The sequence below is a fragment of the Mauremys mutica genome, chromosome 3, assembly GCF_020497125.1.
Source record: "Mauremys mutica isolate MM-2020 ecotype Southern chromosome 3, ASM2049712v1, whole genome shotgun sequence".
In the NCBI taxonomy this organism is placed as follows: domain Eukaryota; kingdom Metazoa; phylum Chordata; order Testudines; family Geoemydidae; genus Mauremys; species Mauremys mutica.
The window spans coordinates 102,256,716-102,271,017 of record NC_059074.1 but is presented as its reverse complement, the minus strand read 5'-3'; the positions used below and the strand labels follow the sequence as shown (position 1 = coordinate 102,271,017).

The following is a 14,302-nucleotide window of genomic DNA, read 5'->3' as shown; positions in this document are numbered from 1 at the left end:
TTAGGGATCTGGGGCAAAAATCTGTCTGGGGATTGGTCCTGCTTTGAGCAGGGGCTGGACTAGATGACCTCCTGAGGTCCCTTCCAACCCTTACATTCTATGATTCAAACTTAACAGGCTACAATCCTTGTCTAAGGCAGTCTTCTCAACTACAGCCACTTCTTAATATCACCAACCCACCATTCATGGTTACAAAGAGTACTGACCAATCTGCCCCCTCAGTGATGGATAACCAAAACATCTTTTTGCTTTTCCTTATATTCCCCAAAGTTGGTCCTATTTCACTAGTCAGGATGAACCCCTGGGGATCACACGCCAGTATCTTCCGATGCTGATTTCTCATCCTCATCTTAATTTGCTCCTCCTGTTTACTTCCAACACAAAATGAACTGTCCAATGTTTCTGGCATCACCATGCTCACTTTACATCAGAAAAAGGGAGATAACTGTTCTCCCTCTTGTCTGGAAGAGAACCTGTTTCTCCCTTTAGTTACAGATTTTAAAGCTTAATATCAGTAAGTATCCATAATTCCTCCTATAGTGTTAATACATACGTTTCACAATTATGCTAATGACCAGTGCATCACCGGATTTCATTTGACATCTCACACAACATTCTTTACAGATAAACACTGTGACAGCAATGTGAGGTGTAGTGAGTTTTTCAGGCCTGACAAGAGTTGCTGATGCAGTAGTGAACTACCAATGTGCCTGTGCATCAAAGGCACAATGAACCTTTACCGTATGGACAACATAACATGAAACATTAGAAATAAAATGCAAGGGCCAAATTCAGAGGTGATTTGCTGCTGAGTGTTCCAGTCCCCATAAAAAGTACACTAGATCAATTTAGACTTCAACTGCAGCCCTGACTGCCTTCCACTCATTCACCAGTAAGTAGGGGGTAAATATGCCTGAGAAAGCATAATGGAATCAGAGTACGGGACTAACTTCTATTACCTCTGAATCTGGCCACAGGTCTCTTACTCTGGCTATCAAAGATCTCTTCACTAATAAGCTATACAAATAATAGTTAGGACTCAATCCTGCTTCCCCTGAAGTAATGGAAGTTTTACTCTAGACTAGTGCTGGTTGAAAATTTTCCAGTTAAATGTTTTTCCATTTAATCAGAACAAGTTCCTGCCAAGTTTCAATTTTGATGAAGTTCTGTTTAGGAAAAAACTGGGAAAAAATTTTTGTTATAAGGCTGAAACTTTGTTTCAACCTTATCAGAATGAAATGTTATGATTTTTTGTTTTGAAAAAAAGACTTTGTAAATTATAATGTAACAAAATAATAATAAGAAATAGCTAAAATGATTTGATCAACCTCAAACAGTTTATTTCCAGAACTTTATTTCACCATAAGTTTAGAAATTTTTTGGTTTTAGACCATTTCAAACAAAACCAAGTTTCCAAATGTCAGAATTTCCTGCAGAACAGAGTTTCAACCAGCTAGAGTTCAGCAGAAGCAGAGTAAGCCCTCAGCTGATTATGACCTCACTGCAGGTCTGGTAGAGTTCAGTAATGTTAGATGGAATGCTGAGATTAGATTATCAAAAAGAGGTACGATTCAGACTTAAAACAGGGTAAGGAAAAATAGACTGCTTTTCCCTGGTTAAAACACAAGAGAAATTTCAGGCCAGATTCTGTTCAGTTAAATGAGTGTAAATCCACAAAAATTCAACTAGCAAAAGTGGAGTTAGTCTGTATTTACACAGGCAAGCAAAATTTGGCTGTTAGTCTTCAGTCAAAAGACTGAAGGTGCATTCAGGTTCCATTGAAGCAAGCAGGAGTTGTACTTGCATATCTGAGCATACAATAGAGCCCAGAGTGTCAGTCTTAACTTTCAGCTCATGACACAAATTGACAGATGCTAGGAGATTGTGATTCTGATCTCTCGTATTCTCCATTGTTCCAAGTGTATTTTCAAAAACTGGTTATTCACTGGAACCAACAGGAGTTAACTCCTTGATCCATTACTGGCACAGAGAGGACTGTCAGCAATGGAAGTACTGGAAACTGCCAGCATGAAAGGATTAGTTAGAGCTCACAACTACAACTACGTGAAATGTTATTTTTGCTTCATAAAATGTTCACATCAAAATATATGTTGGAGGCATTTCAGAGCCTCTGACCTTTCTGACCTGCACCATTGGCTACCAGACCTGCTTTCGGGGGATAGCAGCTAAAAGTAAAGCCAGTAGAACATGGCTGAATTCTATTTGTGGTTTCTTAGTTTGCTTGCACAAGGCTGGAACTAGTGGTGCAGGGGGTGCTGCCGCATCCCCTGGCTTGAAGTGGTTTCCTTCCATTATATGCAGGGTTTATAGTTTGGTTCAATGGCTCTCAGCACCCCCACTATATGCATTGTTCCAGCACCCCTGCACCGGGCACAATTAAAAATATTAGTTTTCCTTTTGGCATAACAGTTACTTACAGATACGAGGGCTCAGTGCTGTCAACCCTAATTTCAATGGGACTGCCGAAACGCCCCCTCTTGTAATACTAAAAAAAACATTTTTTTTTCTTTTATAGACCTAATTGGTCTGCCATGGGTGTGTTTCATTTACTCAATAATGAGTCTAGCATCACTGGCTTTCATCATTGTGTTCATACCAGAGACAAAAGGATGCTCTTTAGAGCAAATATCCATGGAACTAGCTAAACAGTAAGTATCAAGTGTATTTGCATCCCCATCACACTCCCAGTTAACTTGTGGCCTTTTACTGCCAGATTAATAAACAGAAAGTTACTTTAGGTTTGCTTGCAAGATCAAACTCCCTGAGGGTTTGAGCCTTCATTCACTGAAGTGGCCCCAAAAGAGGATTTATAGTCTCCCACTATCAACTTCATTATGATGAATAAGTAAACTGTAAGAGTATCTAGACTAGAGGTCAGGTTCTCCAGCTGCTTTGTATCAGAACAAAAGAGGAAGAGTGCACTAGCGAATCTGTCCTTTAATGATGGGGAGGACCTCAAAAGCTTCAGAAGTTCAGATGAGTTTTAGCAGCAAAGAATCCTGTGGCACCTTATAGACTAACAGACGTTTTGCAGCATGAGCTTTCGTGGGTGAATACCCACTTCTTCGGATGCAAGTGGTGGAAATTTCCAGGGGCAGGTTTATATATGCAAGCAAGAAGCAAGCTAGAGATAACGAGGTTAGTTCAATCAGGGAAGATGAGGCCCTGTTCTAGCAGTTGAGTGAATACCAAGAGAGGAGAAACTGGTTCTGTAGTTGGCAAGCCATTCACAGTCTTTGAGGAATACACTAAGTCCACAGTCCACTGAGGAATACACTAAGAAACTGAACCATCTACTCAGGACACTCCCTACACTAACACCGGAACAAATCAACATACCCTTAGAGCCCCGACCAGGGCTATTCTATCTACTGCCCAAAATCCACAAACCTGGAAATCCTGGACGCCCCATCATCTCGGGCATTGGAACTCTCACTGAAGGACTGTCTGGATATGTGGACTCTCTACTCAGACCCTATGCCACCAGCACTCCCAGCTATCTCTGTGACACCACTGATTTCCTGAGGAAACTACAATGCATTGGTGACCTTCCAGAAAACACCATCCTGGCCACCATGGATGTAGAGGCTATCTACACCAACATCCCACACGCTGATGGAATACAAGCTGTCAGGAACAGTATCCCTGATGATGCCACAGCACAACTGGTTGCTGAGCTCTGTGCCTTTATCCTCAGACACAACTATTTCAAATTTGATGACAATATATATCTCCAGATCAGTGGCACCGCTATGGGCACCCGCATGGCCCCACAATATGCCAATATTTTTATGGCTGACCTGGAACAACGCTTCCTCAGCTCCCGTCCACTCACGCCCCTTCTCTACCTACGCTACATTGATGACATCTTCATCATCTGGACCCATGGGAAGGAGACTCTGGAAAAATTCCACCACGATTTCAACAGCTTCCACCCCACCATCAACCTCAGCCTGGACCAATCTACACGGGAGGTCCACTTCCTAGACACTACGGTGCAAATAATTGATAGTCACATTAACACCACCCTATACCGAAAACCTACCGACCGCTATGCCTACCTTCATGCCTCCAGCTTCCATCCTGGGCACACCACAAGATCCATTGTCTACAGCCAAGCACTGAGGTACAACCGCATCTGCTCTAACCCCACAGACAGAGACCAACACCTACAAAATCTCCACCAAGCATTCTCAAAACTACAGTACCCGCACGAGGAAATAAGGAAACAGATCAACAGAGCCAGACGTGTACCCAGAAGCCTCCTACTGCAAGACAAACCCAAGAAAGAAACCAACAGGACTCCACTGGCCATCACATACAGTCCCCAGCTAAAACCCCTCCAGCGTATCATCAGGGATCTACAACCCATCCTGGAGAATGATCCCACACTTTCACAGGCCTTGGGTGGCAGGCCAGTCCTCGCCCACAGACAACCTGCCAACCTGAAGCATATTCTCACCAGTAACTGCACACCGCACCATAGTAACTCTAGCTCAGGAACCAATCCATGCAACAAACCTCGATGCCAACTCTGCCCACATATCTACACCAGCGACACAATCACAGGACCTAACCAGATCAGCCACACCATCACCGGTTCATTCACCTGCACGTCCACCAATGTAATATATGCCATCATATGCCAGCAATGCCCCTCTGCTATGTACATCGGCCAAAGTGGACAGTCTCTAAGGAAAAGGATAAATGGACACAAATCAGATATTAGGAATGGCAATATACAAAAACCTGTAGGAGAACAGTTCAACCTCCCTGGCAAACAATAGCAGATCTTAAGGTGGCCATCCTGCAGCAAAAAAACTTCAGGACCAGACTTCAAAGAGAAACTGCTGAGCTCCAGTTCATCTGCAAATTTGACACCATCAGCTCAGGATTAAACAAAGACTGTGAATGGCTTGCCAACTACAGAACCAGTTTCGCCTCTCTTGGTTTTCACTCAACTGCTAGAACAGGGCCTCATCCTCCTTGATTGAACTAACCTCGTTATCTCTAGCTTGCTTCTTGCTTGCATATATAAACCTGCCCCTGGAAATTTCCACCACTTGCATCCGAAGAAGTGGGTATTCACCCACGAAAGCTCATGCTGCAAAACATCTGTTAGTCTATAAGGTGCCACAGGATTCTTTGCTGCTTTTACAGATCCAGACTAACACGGCTACCCCTCTGATAGATGAGTTTTAAGCACACAAAAATTCTGACCTGAAAGAACCTTCTGAATTGCTCAGGTCTGCAGATCTGTTGGGGAAATCTCACCAAAAAAGACCTACCAGGAAGTCTTGTGTATGTCCCTACTCAGTTGTATAGGGTAAATTCCAGCATAGCAAGAGTAGAGTTAAAAGGCTACATGGGAATAAGGATACTTGCACATTTTCCTTCTGCCTGGCCCATTCTGACCATCCTTTATGTGAGGGAGTTCCATCTGCGTCCTTCCATAATGCATAAGCAGAGGAAGTCCTATGTGATTACATATTTAACAATGAACCCTCAAATCTTGTAGGGGCACAAAGTTACAGTTCTATAGTATTTATATGCTGTATCCACATTCTTTAGGTAGGAGCTTCACTGATCAGAAATTAACTGATGCCTTTTAAGAGTGTGCTAATTTTTGTGTGTGTCCCCTGAAAATTTTGGGAGGGATAAACAGGACTGAGGTGTAAAACTCAGGACTTTCCTGAAGTGTTGCATTCCTATATAGGGCACATGACTGCAAAGGACCTCCTGGGTCAGAGACTTCATAGGGAATCCAATCATATAAGCCTGTTCACAAACTTATCAAGCTCCATTTTAAAAACTAGTGCAGTTGTTTGACTCATTACTACAATTGGAAGACTGCTTCAGGGCCTCACTCCTCTGATGGTGAGAAGCCTCTAGCTACACCAGCTATCTGCTTTAACAAAGATCAGCCTCAAAGGAGTCCAACATCATGGAAAAAGGGGTAGGGAAATCACAGAAAAAGATAGTTGGCCATTGTAATTCTTATGCAGTCATGTTACAGATGTCATAAGGTGAAATCCTGGCCCCACTGAAGTCAATGGGAATTTTGCTATTGTCTTTATTGGTGAAATCCTGGTCCCATAGGATTCTTTTGGCTAATCAAACCAACCATTATCTAAATTTGAGTAGACTATTGCTATCCAGTCTCTGCTGCTGCTCTGTGCCCCTTCACTAGGTACTACTAATTTGAAGGACAGGATATAACAAGTTCCACTGGCTGGATGTTGAAATGAGAAAAATTCTTATAAGAAATAAGACATTTTTGACAGTGAGAGTAATTAGCCATTGGTGAAATTTATCAAGGGAGATTCTTTATGACTTGGAGTCTTTAAATCAAGACTGGAGCTTGGCTGTTCTCAGTGGTGGCAGCTGACAGAACAAGGAGCAGTGGTCTCAAGTTGCAGTGGGGGAGGTCTAGGTTGGATATTAGGAAAAAACTATTTCACTAGGAGGGTGGTGAAGCACTGGAATGGGTTACCTAGGGAGGTGGTGGAATCACCATCCTTAGAGGTTTTAAGGCCCAGCTTGACAAAGCCCTGGCTGGGATGATTCAGTTGGTGTTGGTCCTGCTTTGAGCAGGGGATTGGACTAGATGACTTCCTGAGGTCTTTTCCAATCCTAATCTTCTATGATTCTATGATTCTATGGATGTCTTTCTAAAGATACCCTGTAATTCAACCAGAAGTGATTTGGCTTGAACATGTTCACTTACATAGAGGAAAGAATAATTCCCTCCACTGTAGGAATTCCTAGGTGTTGCCAGACTAGATGATCATAGTGACCCCATGTGACCTTAAAAGTCAGTGAACTTGAGAATACAATAGGGTAGTAGCTGACTACCAGTCTGAGAAATACATATTTATTGCACAAGATTTAAGGACTCAATCTCCTTTGCTCTCACCTTTCTCCTCTATCATTAAACAAACTGCAGAAAGAGGAAGAATCGTTACAAAGGACAAAGCTAGCAACATGCAAGTGTCTGTTACACATGGCATAATAAAGTATTTTCCTTTCTCTAGCTAATTCAAATTTAAAAAGAAAAAAAAGTTAAGCAAAACCTGCCACCTAGTGGAGAAGTAGGGTAACATGCTCCCACAGGTCATGGGACCATGTCTTTCTCTTCAAAGCTCCAAAGATATCTATGTTTCTGAATAAATAGTAAAGTAACTAAAATACTTACACAGACAAAATTAAGCTGTAGGAATCCTGTGTCAAAACTAAAGCTGTCTGAGTGATAGCCCAACAGTCTAGTCAATGCATTTGCCAGTTTTTGTTCCTTACGTTACTCAGCAAATAATGTTTTACATGATAAGCTGTAAAAACTGTTTATTGAATAAATCTATTCAACAAATCTTTGAAGCAGTTATTGAATTACTAGCTAATATTAGCTAGATATTACTAGCAAATGATTGTGCATTATGTGACCAGCTGTAATCAAAACTTATTTCTGTGTCACTGAACTGGCCAAAGAGGTAGAAATATTTACAAGGGGAGAACAAACTTTGCCCATTTGATTGAATGCTAAATGTTTCTTCTCTTTCAGGAAGTATACAAAGAGCTCCATTTGTTGGATGGGCCAACGCAGAGAGAAACTAGTGCCAACAGAACTTCCCAAGAGAGATCCTCATGAGCCGTTCTACTAGACTGGAGAAGGATATTTGTCCAAGGGCTACCAAGACAGTTTCTCTAGAGAACTAATGCTCAAAACCATTCTGCAGTACTGACACTACTACACAACACTTAGTCTGTACTCCATTCTTTAGTAGCTTTATATTGTCACTGAAAGAAAAACATTTAAGATTTTTGTAGTTTAAAGTTTATTAGAATGGCTTAAAGTAAGTAAAGCCAACATTCCTCACCTCCTCCAAATTAACCCACCTCTGAAGTATGGGAGGTGAATGGGTATTGAAATAAAACAATTATTATATGTAACATAGGGATAATCGCACTCCTAACTTCTTCAACTTTTGGGGACCCTCAGGAAGATGGAAGGGATTGAGATCTCTTCTATCCTAGCAACTGGAGACAGGAACAATCAGAGATGACTTCAAGATCACTTTGTGTTGCAGCACAGGTCACATTAGACTGGAAGCCTTGAATATATAAAAGGAAGAATCTGTGCAGTGCAGTTTGCAGTTAGCAGCTTTATTATTCACATCTGGCCATGCTGGAGGTCTCCATGACTCTCTCAGCACCCTTGGCCCAGCGTGCACAAGGTCTTGTGTGAAACTTGGATTGGATTTCACTGTCTACTTTAGTTATTCCAGAGTCAGGAACATGAAAATGATCTTCTGCGAACAATCACCACTCCCCCTGCGTTAGGCACTAGCTAGCTCATGGTCAGTTGCTTTGCTGAGCAATAAGCTTGATTAACTTTTAAAACAGCAGCAGTAGCAATTAAAGCTACGTTGCTGAACTTCTAGACTTGGGATGCTTGCTTGACTGGTACCTGCTAACGGAGTAAAAGCAAATCAGCAGGACACAAATGGCCATTTTCCAGTGCCCTCTTACATGCTGAGACACATAGGACTTCAATCTGTATTCAGTGATGACCATAATTAACTGGTTGTACTGCTTAGAAATGTCAAGCTGTAGCTTTCACCAAATGCAGCCTCCAGCACTCAACAAAAGTATATGGAGTGGCCATGGTGGTTACCCTGGACAGCTCGAGTGGAGAAACGCCTACTCTCTTTGCTAGAAGGTCATTAATGTTCTGGTAGAGTGAGCTCTTAGACAACAAATAAATGACCCAAACAGATGGGTATCAAGTCTTTTTTTAAGGGAAATCCTGATGGCTCACCACAATCATACAGTGGAGTCTCTTCGCCTCATGACCAGGATTTAGTCAAGGAATCAGAAATGATACCTTCAGTTGATATTTGAATGCAACTTTGGGCAAGAAATGTGGCACTGCTATAACTACTCTCATCTCATTGAAAAAACAGATTTTTTTGCACAAGAGGAACCGTAATTTTCCGACCTATCTGGCCAAAGCTATAGGCCTACTCAGGATACAGGTTGTAAAGAAATTAAGCTTGCCATTAAGGATTCAAGAAGTGCATATATTAAAGCATTGAATACTAAGTTCAAATCCCACAGAAAAGCTAGAGAAGAGTCAAAGATACAATTTACTAGCAGCTATTAGGAATTTAGCTACCTTGGGCTGTGAGCCTACTGATCACAGCTTCACCTTATCCTTTATGCTATGGAGCCTGATCTCTCAGAGAATTGACATCAAAATCCTACCCAACCTTTTTATACAGGAAGTATCAGTTGTAATCCATCGTCCTGCCAACGCAGGAGTTTTAATACCATGATATTTTCCAGAGCTTTCTTTGTTTTAAAGGCCACAGGCCCTGGAGCTTCCACCAAATCCCTTAGATCATTGCTCCAGAGACTGGTAAAATCTCATGGTTGGCCATTTTTTCCTGACCCTGGTGGTGTGAATACTCACATTACCATGAGTGTCAATTTTGGGCTGAATTCTGATCAATCAGACAGATCAAGAATTTTGCCTGAGTCATCTGCAGTTTCCCTTTTTGAGCAGAGCTATAGTCACTGCTTGCGATACAGAGGTATTGCTATGCGCTCTGAGTGGGGCAGAGCCCCAGAGCAGGCACAGCACAACAGCAGCTTCCTCAAACTCCCCCTTTTCCTCCAAAAGCACTACCCTGCAGGAAGGAGGAGTTAATAGAGATCGGAACCTTACCTGCAGCCAGGAGGCAAGTGTTGGAATTGTGGGGGCAGCTGGAGTTGTGCAGTGAGAAGCTAAGGAGTGGGGAGGACCAGAGACAAGTGGAATCCAGGAGAGCAGGATGTGTGTGCACACATACATTTTGTAGGCATTCAGGTTTGAATTTTCAACCTGCCTTTGTTATATGCACTTTGAAGATGGCAAGGGGGTGTGCAGAAGCCAGACCAAAACCTACAATTTATTCACCTTTTGAAAGTCTCAGGAAATTTTGGGTTCAGACTCATGATTTTCAAACTCTTCGGGTTGGCCATACTGTAACTCAGCCTGAATTTTTCCTTCCCTTAAGGCATTATAGGCTGATTAATAATTTAAAAATACTAGTGTCCTTCCCTATATTAAAGCTCCACTTTGGACTATTGAAACTGAAGAATATTAAAGGTTATGTTGTACTGTTTATGCCATGTGTTTATTTTGTGTTTCTCGCCACGTGGATAATAAAGCATCTAGGCTGTTATGTTTTATGTTTTGTTCGTGTGTTAAACACACACCAGACAGAAAAGCAAAAAGAGACAGATTCACTTTCATTTTCTCATGCATTGGCAAAATATTGTGCTAGGGCTGCAAACACTGCAGTGTTGAAAAAATACAGTGAAATTAAACAAAGTCACAGAATATTCCTGTTGCTCCTAGACATTTGCACCAATGTACTTTTAGAAAAGAAGGTTTGGGCCACATGTAATGCAACAGTGTTCTATTATTTATCTGAGGCTGTTCTCTGGGCTTCCGCGTGCAACTAGTTTTCTCATTTTTATCTTTTTGGCACTGGAGGAGAGTGACTCCCCAATCAGCTGACCCCCTTATGGCTCAGGCTGGGGTACCAGACTCTGATCACCTGGAACCTGCTGCCAAAACACCACTCCAGCCCTACTGTGGCCTCCGTCTTCTCATGACTCAGCTCTTTAGCCAGGTCACTTATAGTCCCTCCTCTTCCAGGGGTAATAGGAAGTCCTACCAATAAATTATTCAATGACCTTGTGTTAGGTCTCCAGCCTGTGACTCCGATCTCTGTCATCCTTACACTCCTTGTCTCAGAGCTTCACAACATCTCTACCTTCCCATGTTCCCCAGTCTCTCAAGGTTCACCCTTTTTTCAAGGAAGGGGCTTCCAGGTGTCCCCTCTAGAATTCCAACTAAAACCATAAACTTAAACCGCTTCTATCCCCCTCAGGCTTAATTTCTCATCCCTCTTAAATTATCCCCCTAGGTACCATTCTTTAGTTGAACATGGAGTCCCAAGGCTACCTCTCTTAGACTCTAACTCCTATTTCAAGGCCCACTACAGAAGCTACCTCCCTCCTACAGCTTTCTCCCAGTTATCCTGCTACCTAACTTCTATCAGACCTAGTTCAAAGAGAGGGAACTCTCAGTCTTCTAGATGTGTTCCCCTCCCCCAAGCTCTCTATGTCTTCCTTTCCCAGCTGTCCAATAATTGCAATCAAGCCACCAAGTCAGGATCAGCAGGAGAATAGCTGCTGCATCACAGGTGAAGCTGAGCTGCCCACATCCCCCTTTAAGGGCCAGCTAGCCTCTGACAGGCACTGATCCTGCACTGAGCTCTACCCAGACAGACCTCTAAGCCCTCTTCATGGTTACACTTACAGAGAATTATTAGTATCGTATTCCAGTCAGGCAGCTTTGGGCAAGCTATCTTTTTTCACAAGTCATCCACTTCAGTCCTTCACTCATTCTTGTTACTTGATGGATGATTTGCTGCCAATTTGTCAACATCTTTCCATTACTAAGAAGTGCCCAGAAATAAATGCAGCATTCTTAAGTTGGTACAGTCTTAGCAATAGCATTTAGCAGGAGACCGTCAGCTTCCTGATTTGTGCCTCTATATCTTCACAATGCCTCTATGCAGGTAGTCCAAAGCTGTATTGGTTTATTATTACCACCATACTACATTCTTTCTATGGGTCTCATGTAATTTACTTTCCACTATCAACCACTTGGTCCTTTGCAGCATTTCTGTTTTCTAAATAAATGTCTGCCACTGAATATTGGTGTTATATCCTGCAAGTGTTCCCACAAAAAAAGACAATTGGCTGAGGAAATCCCATGGCAGTTACCTCCCAACCCATTCTCACGAAGGACTGGACATGTTTGTGCTCCAGCTCTCACCTCACATTCCCCATTGACCGGGCACCTGGCTGAAAGAAAGAAAGAAAAGAAAAATTCTTTGGGTGCCAGCACAAAGCCACCATTAACTTTGCTGCAGCTATCTAACTGGACTTCCAACATCTCCAAAAGGAGACAATGTAGACTGTGGCTTTCCTTTTCACTGTGCAAAGCGCTATGCGGCCCCAACCCCTTGGAGCTCCACTAGGGGGATTTACACAAAGTCACAGTGAATGATGGCACAGAACTGGCATTTCCATCTCCATGGTCCACCTCCGTAAGGTCCCTTTTGGGATGGAGGTGGAGGGGAAGATAAGGATCTATACATCTAATCACAGGGGCCTTTTGTATTATTTCTGTCTTAACACAACCTCCTAATTTGCAATTATCTGGAAATTTAACTATCACACGTTTTGTCTCCTCTTCCAGATCTTTAATAAAGATATTAAATAAAACAAACATGGATCACTGAAGCAGCCCATCGTATGCCTTCCCCCTCCCCATCTTGATACAGCGCTATGTTTCTTTATCCTTCATTCACACTCCATCAGGCAGCTTTCACTCCAAGTAACTACTAATATGCAAGCCAATATCTTTTTCTCATATTAATTTTAATGAAAATCCAGAAATATTTCACTGACTGCACCCAATTGATTTATGATTTGATACAAAAGAAGCAAGGCCACCTCTTGCAGTTGCATACCCCAAACTCTCCTTCAGCAGTTAAGGACTGAAGAATCACAACCCAGCCTTTATACCATGATTTTGTTCTTTAGAAACCCATCATATTTACTGCTCATTGTCCTGTTCGCTAAATCAGCATGAATTCAGAAGTGCTGCATTCCTCACACACACTGAACTTGAAAGTGAATTATGCAGCTCCTCCAAACTAGCACCTCTAAAAACTTGATACCATCATGTATTTCTTTAATGACACATTTTACATAAACTGTTTTAGAAATTAGAGAGTTCAAAAATTGTCCCTATAAGTTATTTTTCAGAAATGAACAATTGGTTCAGTGATCAGGGCAAAAGCCTGGGACAGGGGAGTCCTGGGTTCATGTCCTTCCTCTGCCACATGTTCTCTGTATGACCCTGGGAAAGTCATTTAGGGATAGAGTCACAAAGTGAACCAACACCTAAGTCCTAGGTCTTCTGCCATCTTCTGGAATTCACAGCCCCAAGGTAGGCACTCAGGCTCCCTATACATTGTAGAGTCAAGTGCCTAAGAAGGGGAGGCTCAGAAGCCAGCAAGCTGAGCAGGGAGATGTCTAGCCTAGCCAGCAGTGAATTGCAGAGGAAAGGGGTGGAACTGAGGGCCCTGAACCACAAAGGTACCTCAGCACTAACTCTGATTGAGGTGGGCCTTAAGTACCTGAGTGACAGGTTGGAGGTAGGAACCTATGTCCACTTAGGATTTGGCCTCCTCATCCCATTATAGCCAATATCCCAGTGGCTACAATATTCACCTGTTCTGCTATGGAGCAGGAACTTGAACCCAGGTCTACCTCATTCCAGGTGAGTGTGCTGACCACATTATGGAGCATTCTGATGTGGGTATCTCTCACTCTCTTCTGTTGAAGATGGATAAATAATTAGTCACTGGGCAACAAAACACAAGAGACTAATTTTATAGCCCAGTGGTTAGGGTACTCGCATGGGCTGCGGGAGAGTTGGGTTCAAGTCCCTTCTCCAATAGTTAACTATTTATACAAATCTTCAACAGGAGAGACTGAGAGAAATCCACCCCAAATACTAAGCAGCTGGTAGTTTGGGCACTCCCCTAGGATTTGGTTGACCTGGGTTCAGGTCTTTGCTCTAAATCAGGCAGAGTGGGGATTCAAATCTGGGTCTCCCCCCAGCACAGGTAAGTATCCAATGACGAGGCTATGGGGTACTTCGGAATTTGTGTGGGCTAGCAATGCTCCGAGTACACCTACCCAATGGGCCCCATCGGCAGGGTGGATGAAAAACCAAATTTGCGAATTCTGCTGAGGATCATGTGTGGTTTCTCCCAGCAGTTCATTAGATGGTGGGGGGAAGGAGGATATGGCAGAAAGACAGCTCTCTACCTTCCTACTGGCAAAAATTTAGGCTGGCATATATGGGGACTTGAGCACCTACAGAGTTAAGTGGCAGCTGAGTAGTGATTTTGTGAATGTCAGTAGCACTTAAATGTTAGACTTAGGTGCCTAAAGAGGAAGTTACATGCATAAGTCCCTTTATTTGCAAAATATGGATAACAGCACTGCTCTGGCTCGCAGGGGCATTGTGAAGATAAATACGAATTGTGAGGCACTCAAACGCTATGGTGATAAGGAACAGATAAGTACTTCAGATAGATACATGGCTGCTTAATTTCTTAGTACGATAAATTCAATATAAATACTTAAG

At 42.6% G+C, this 14,302-nt stretch overlaps 1 protein-coding gene across 3 annotated transcripts in view; it reads left to right on the top strand.

Annotated features, from left to right (window-relative positions):
• Positions 1 to 10,162, top strand: part of SLC2A12 (solute carrier family 2 member 12) — an 88,566-nt gene extending 78,404 nt beyond the window's left edge. For all 3 annotated transcript variants that reach the window (XM_045010822.1, XM_045010823.1, XM_045010824.1), the window contains 2 exons: positions 2,537 to 2,669; positions 7,580 to 10,162. In XM_045010822.1, the coding sequence (XP_044866757.1) occupies positions 2,537 to 2,669; positions 7,580 to 7,679 (233 nt within the window). In that variant the 3' untranslated portion in view covers positions 7,680 to 10,162. The remainder of the gene's footprint in view (positions 1 to 2,536; positions 2,670 to 7,579) is intronic.
• The last annotated feature ends 4,140 nt before the right edge of the window (positions 10,163 to 14,302 follow it).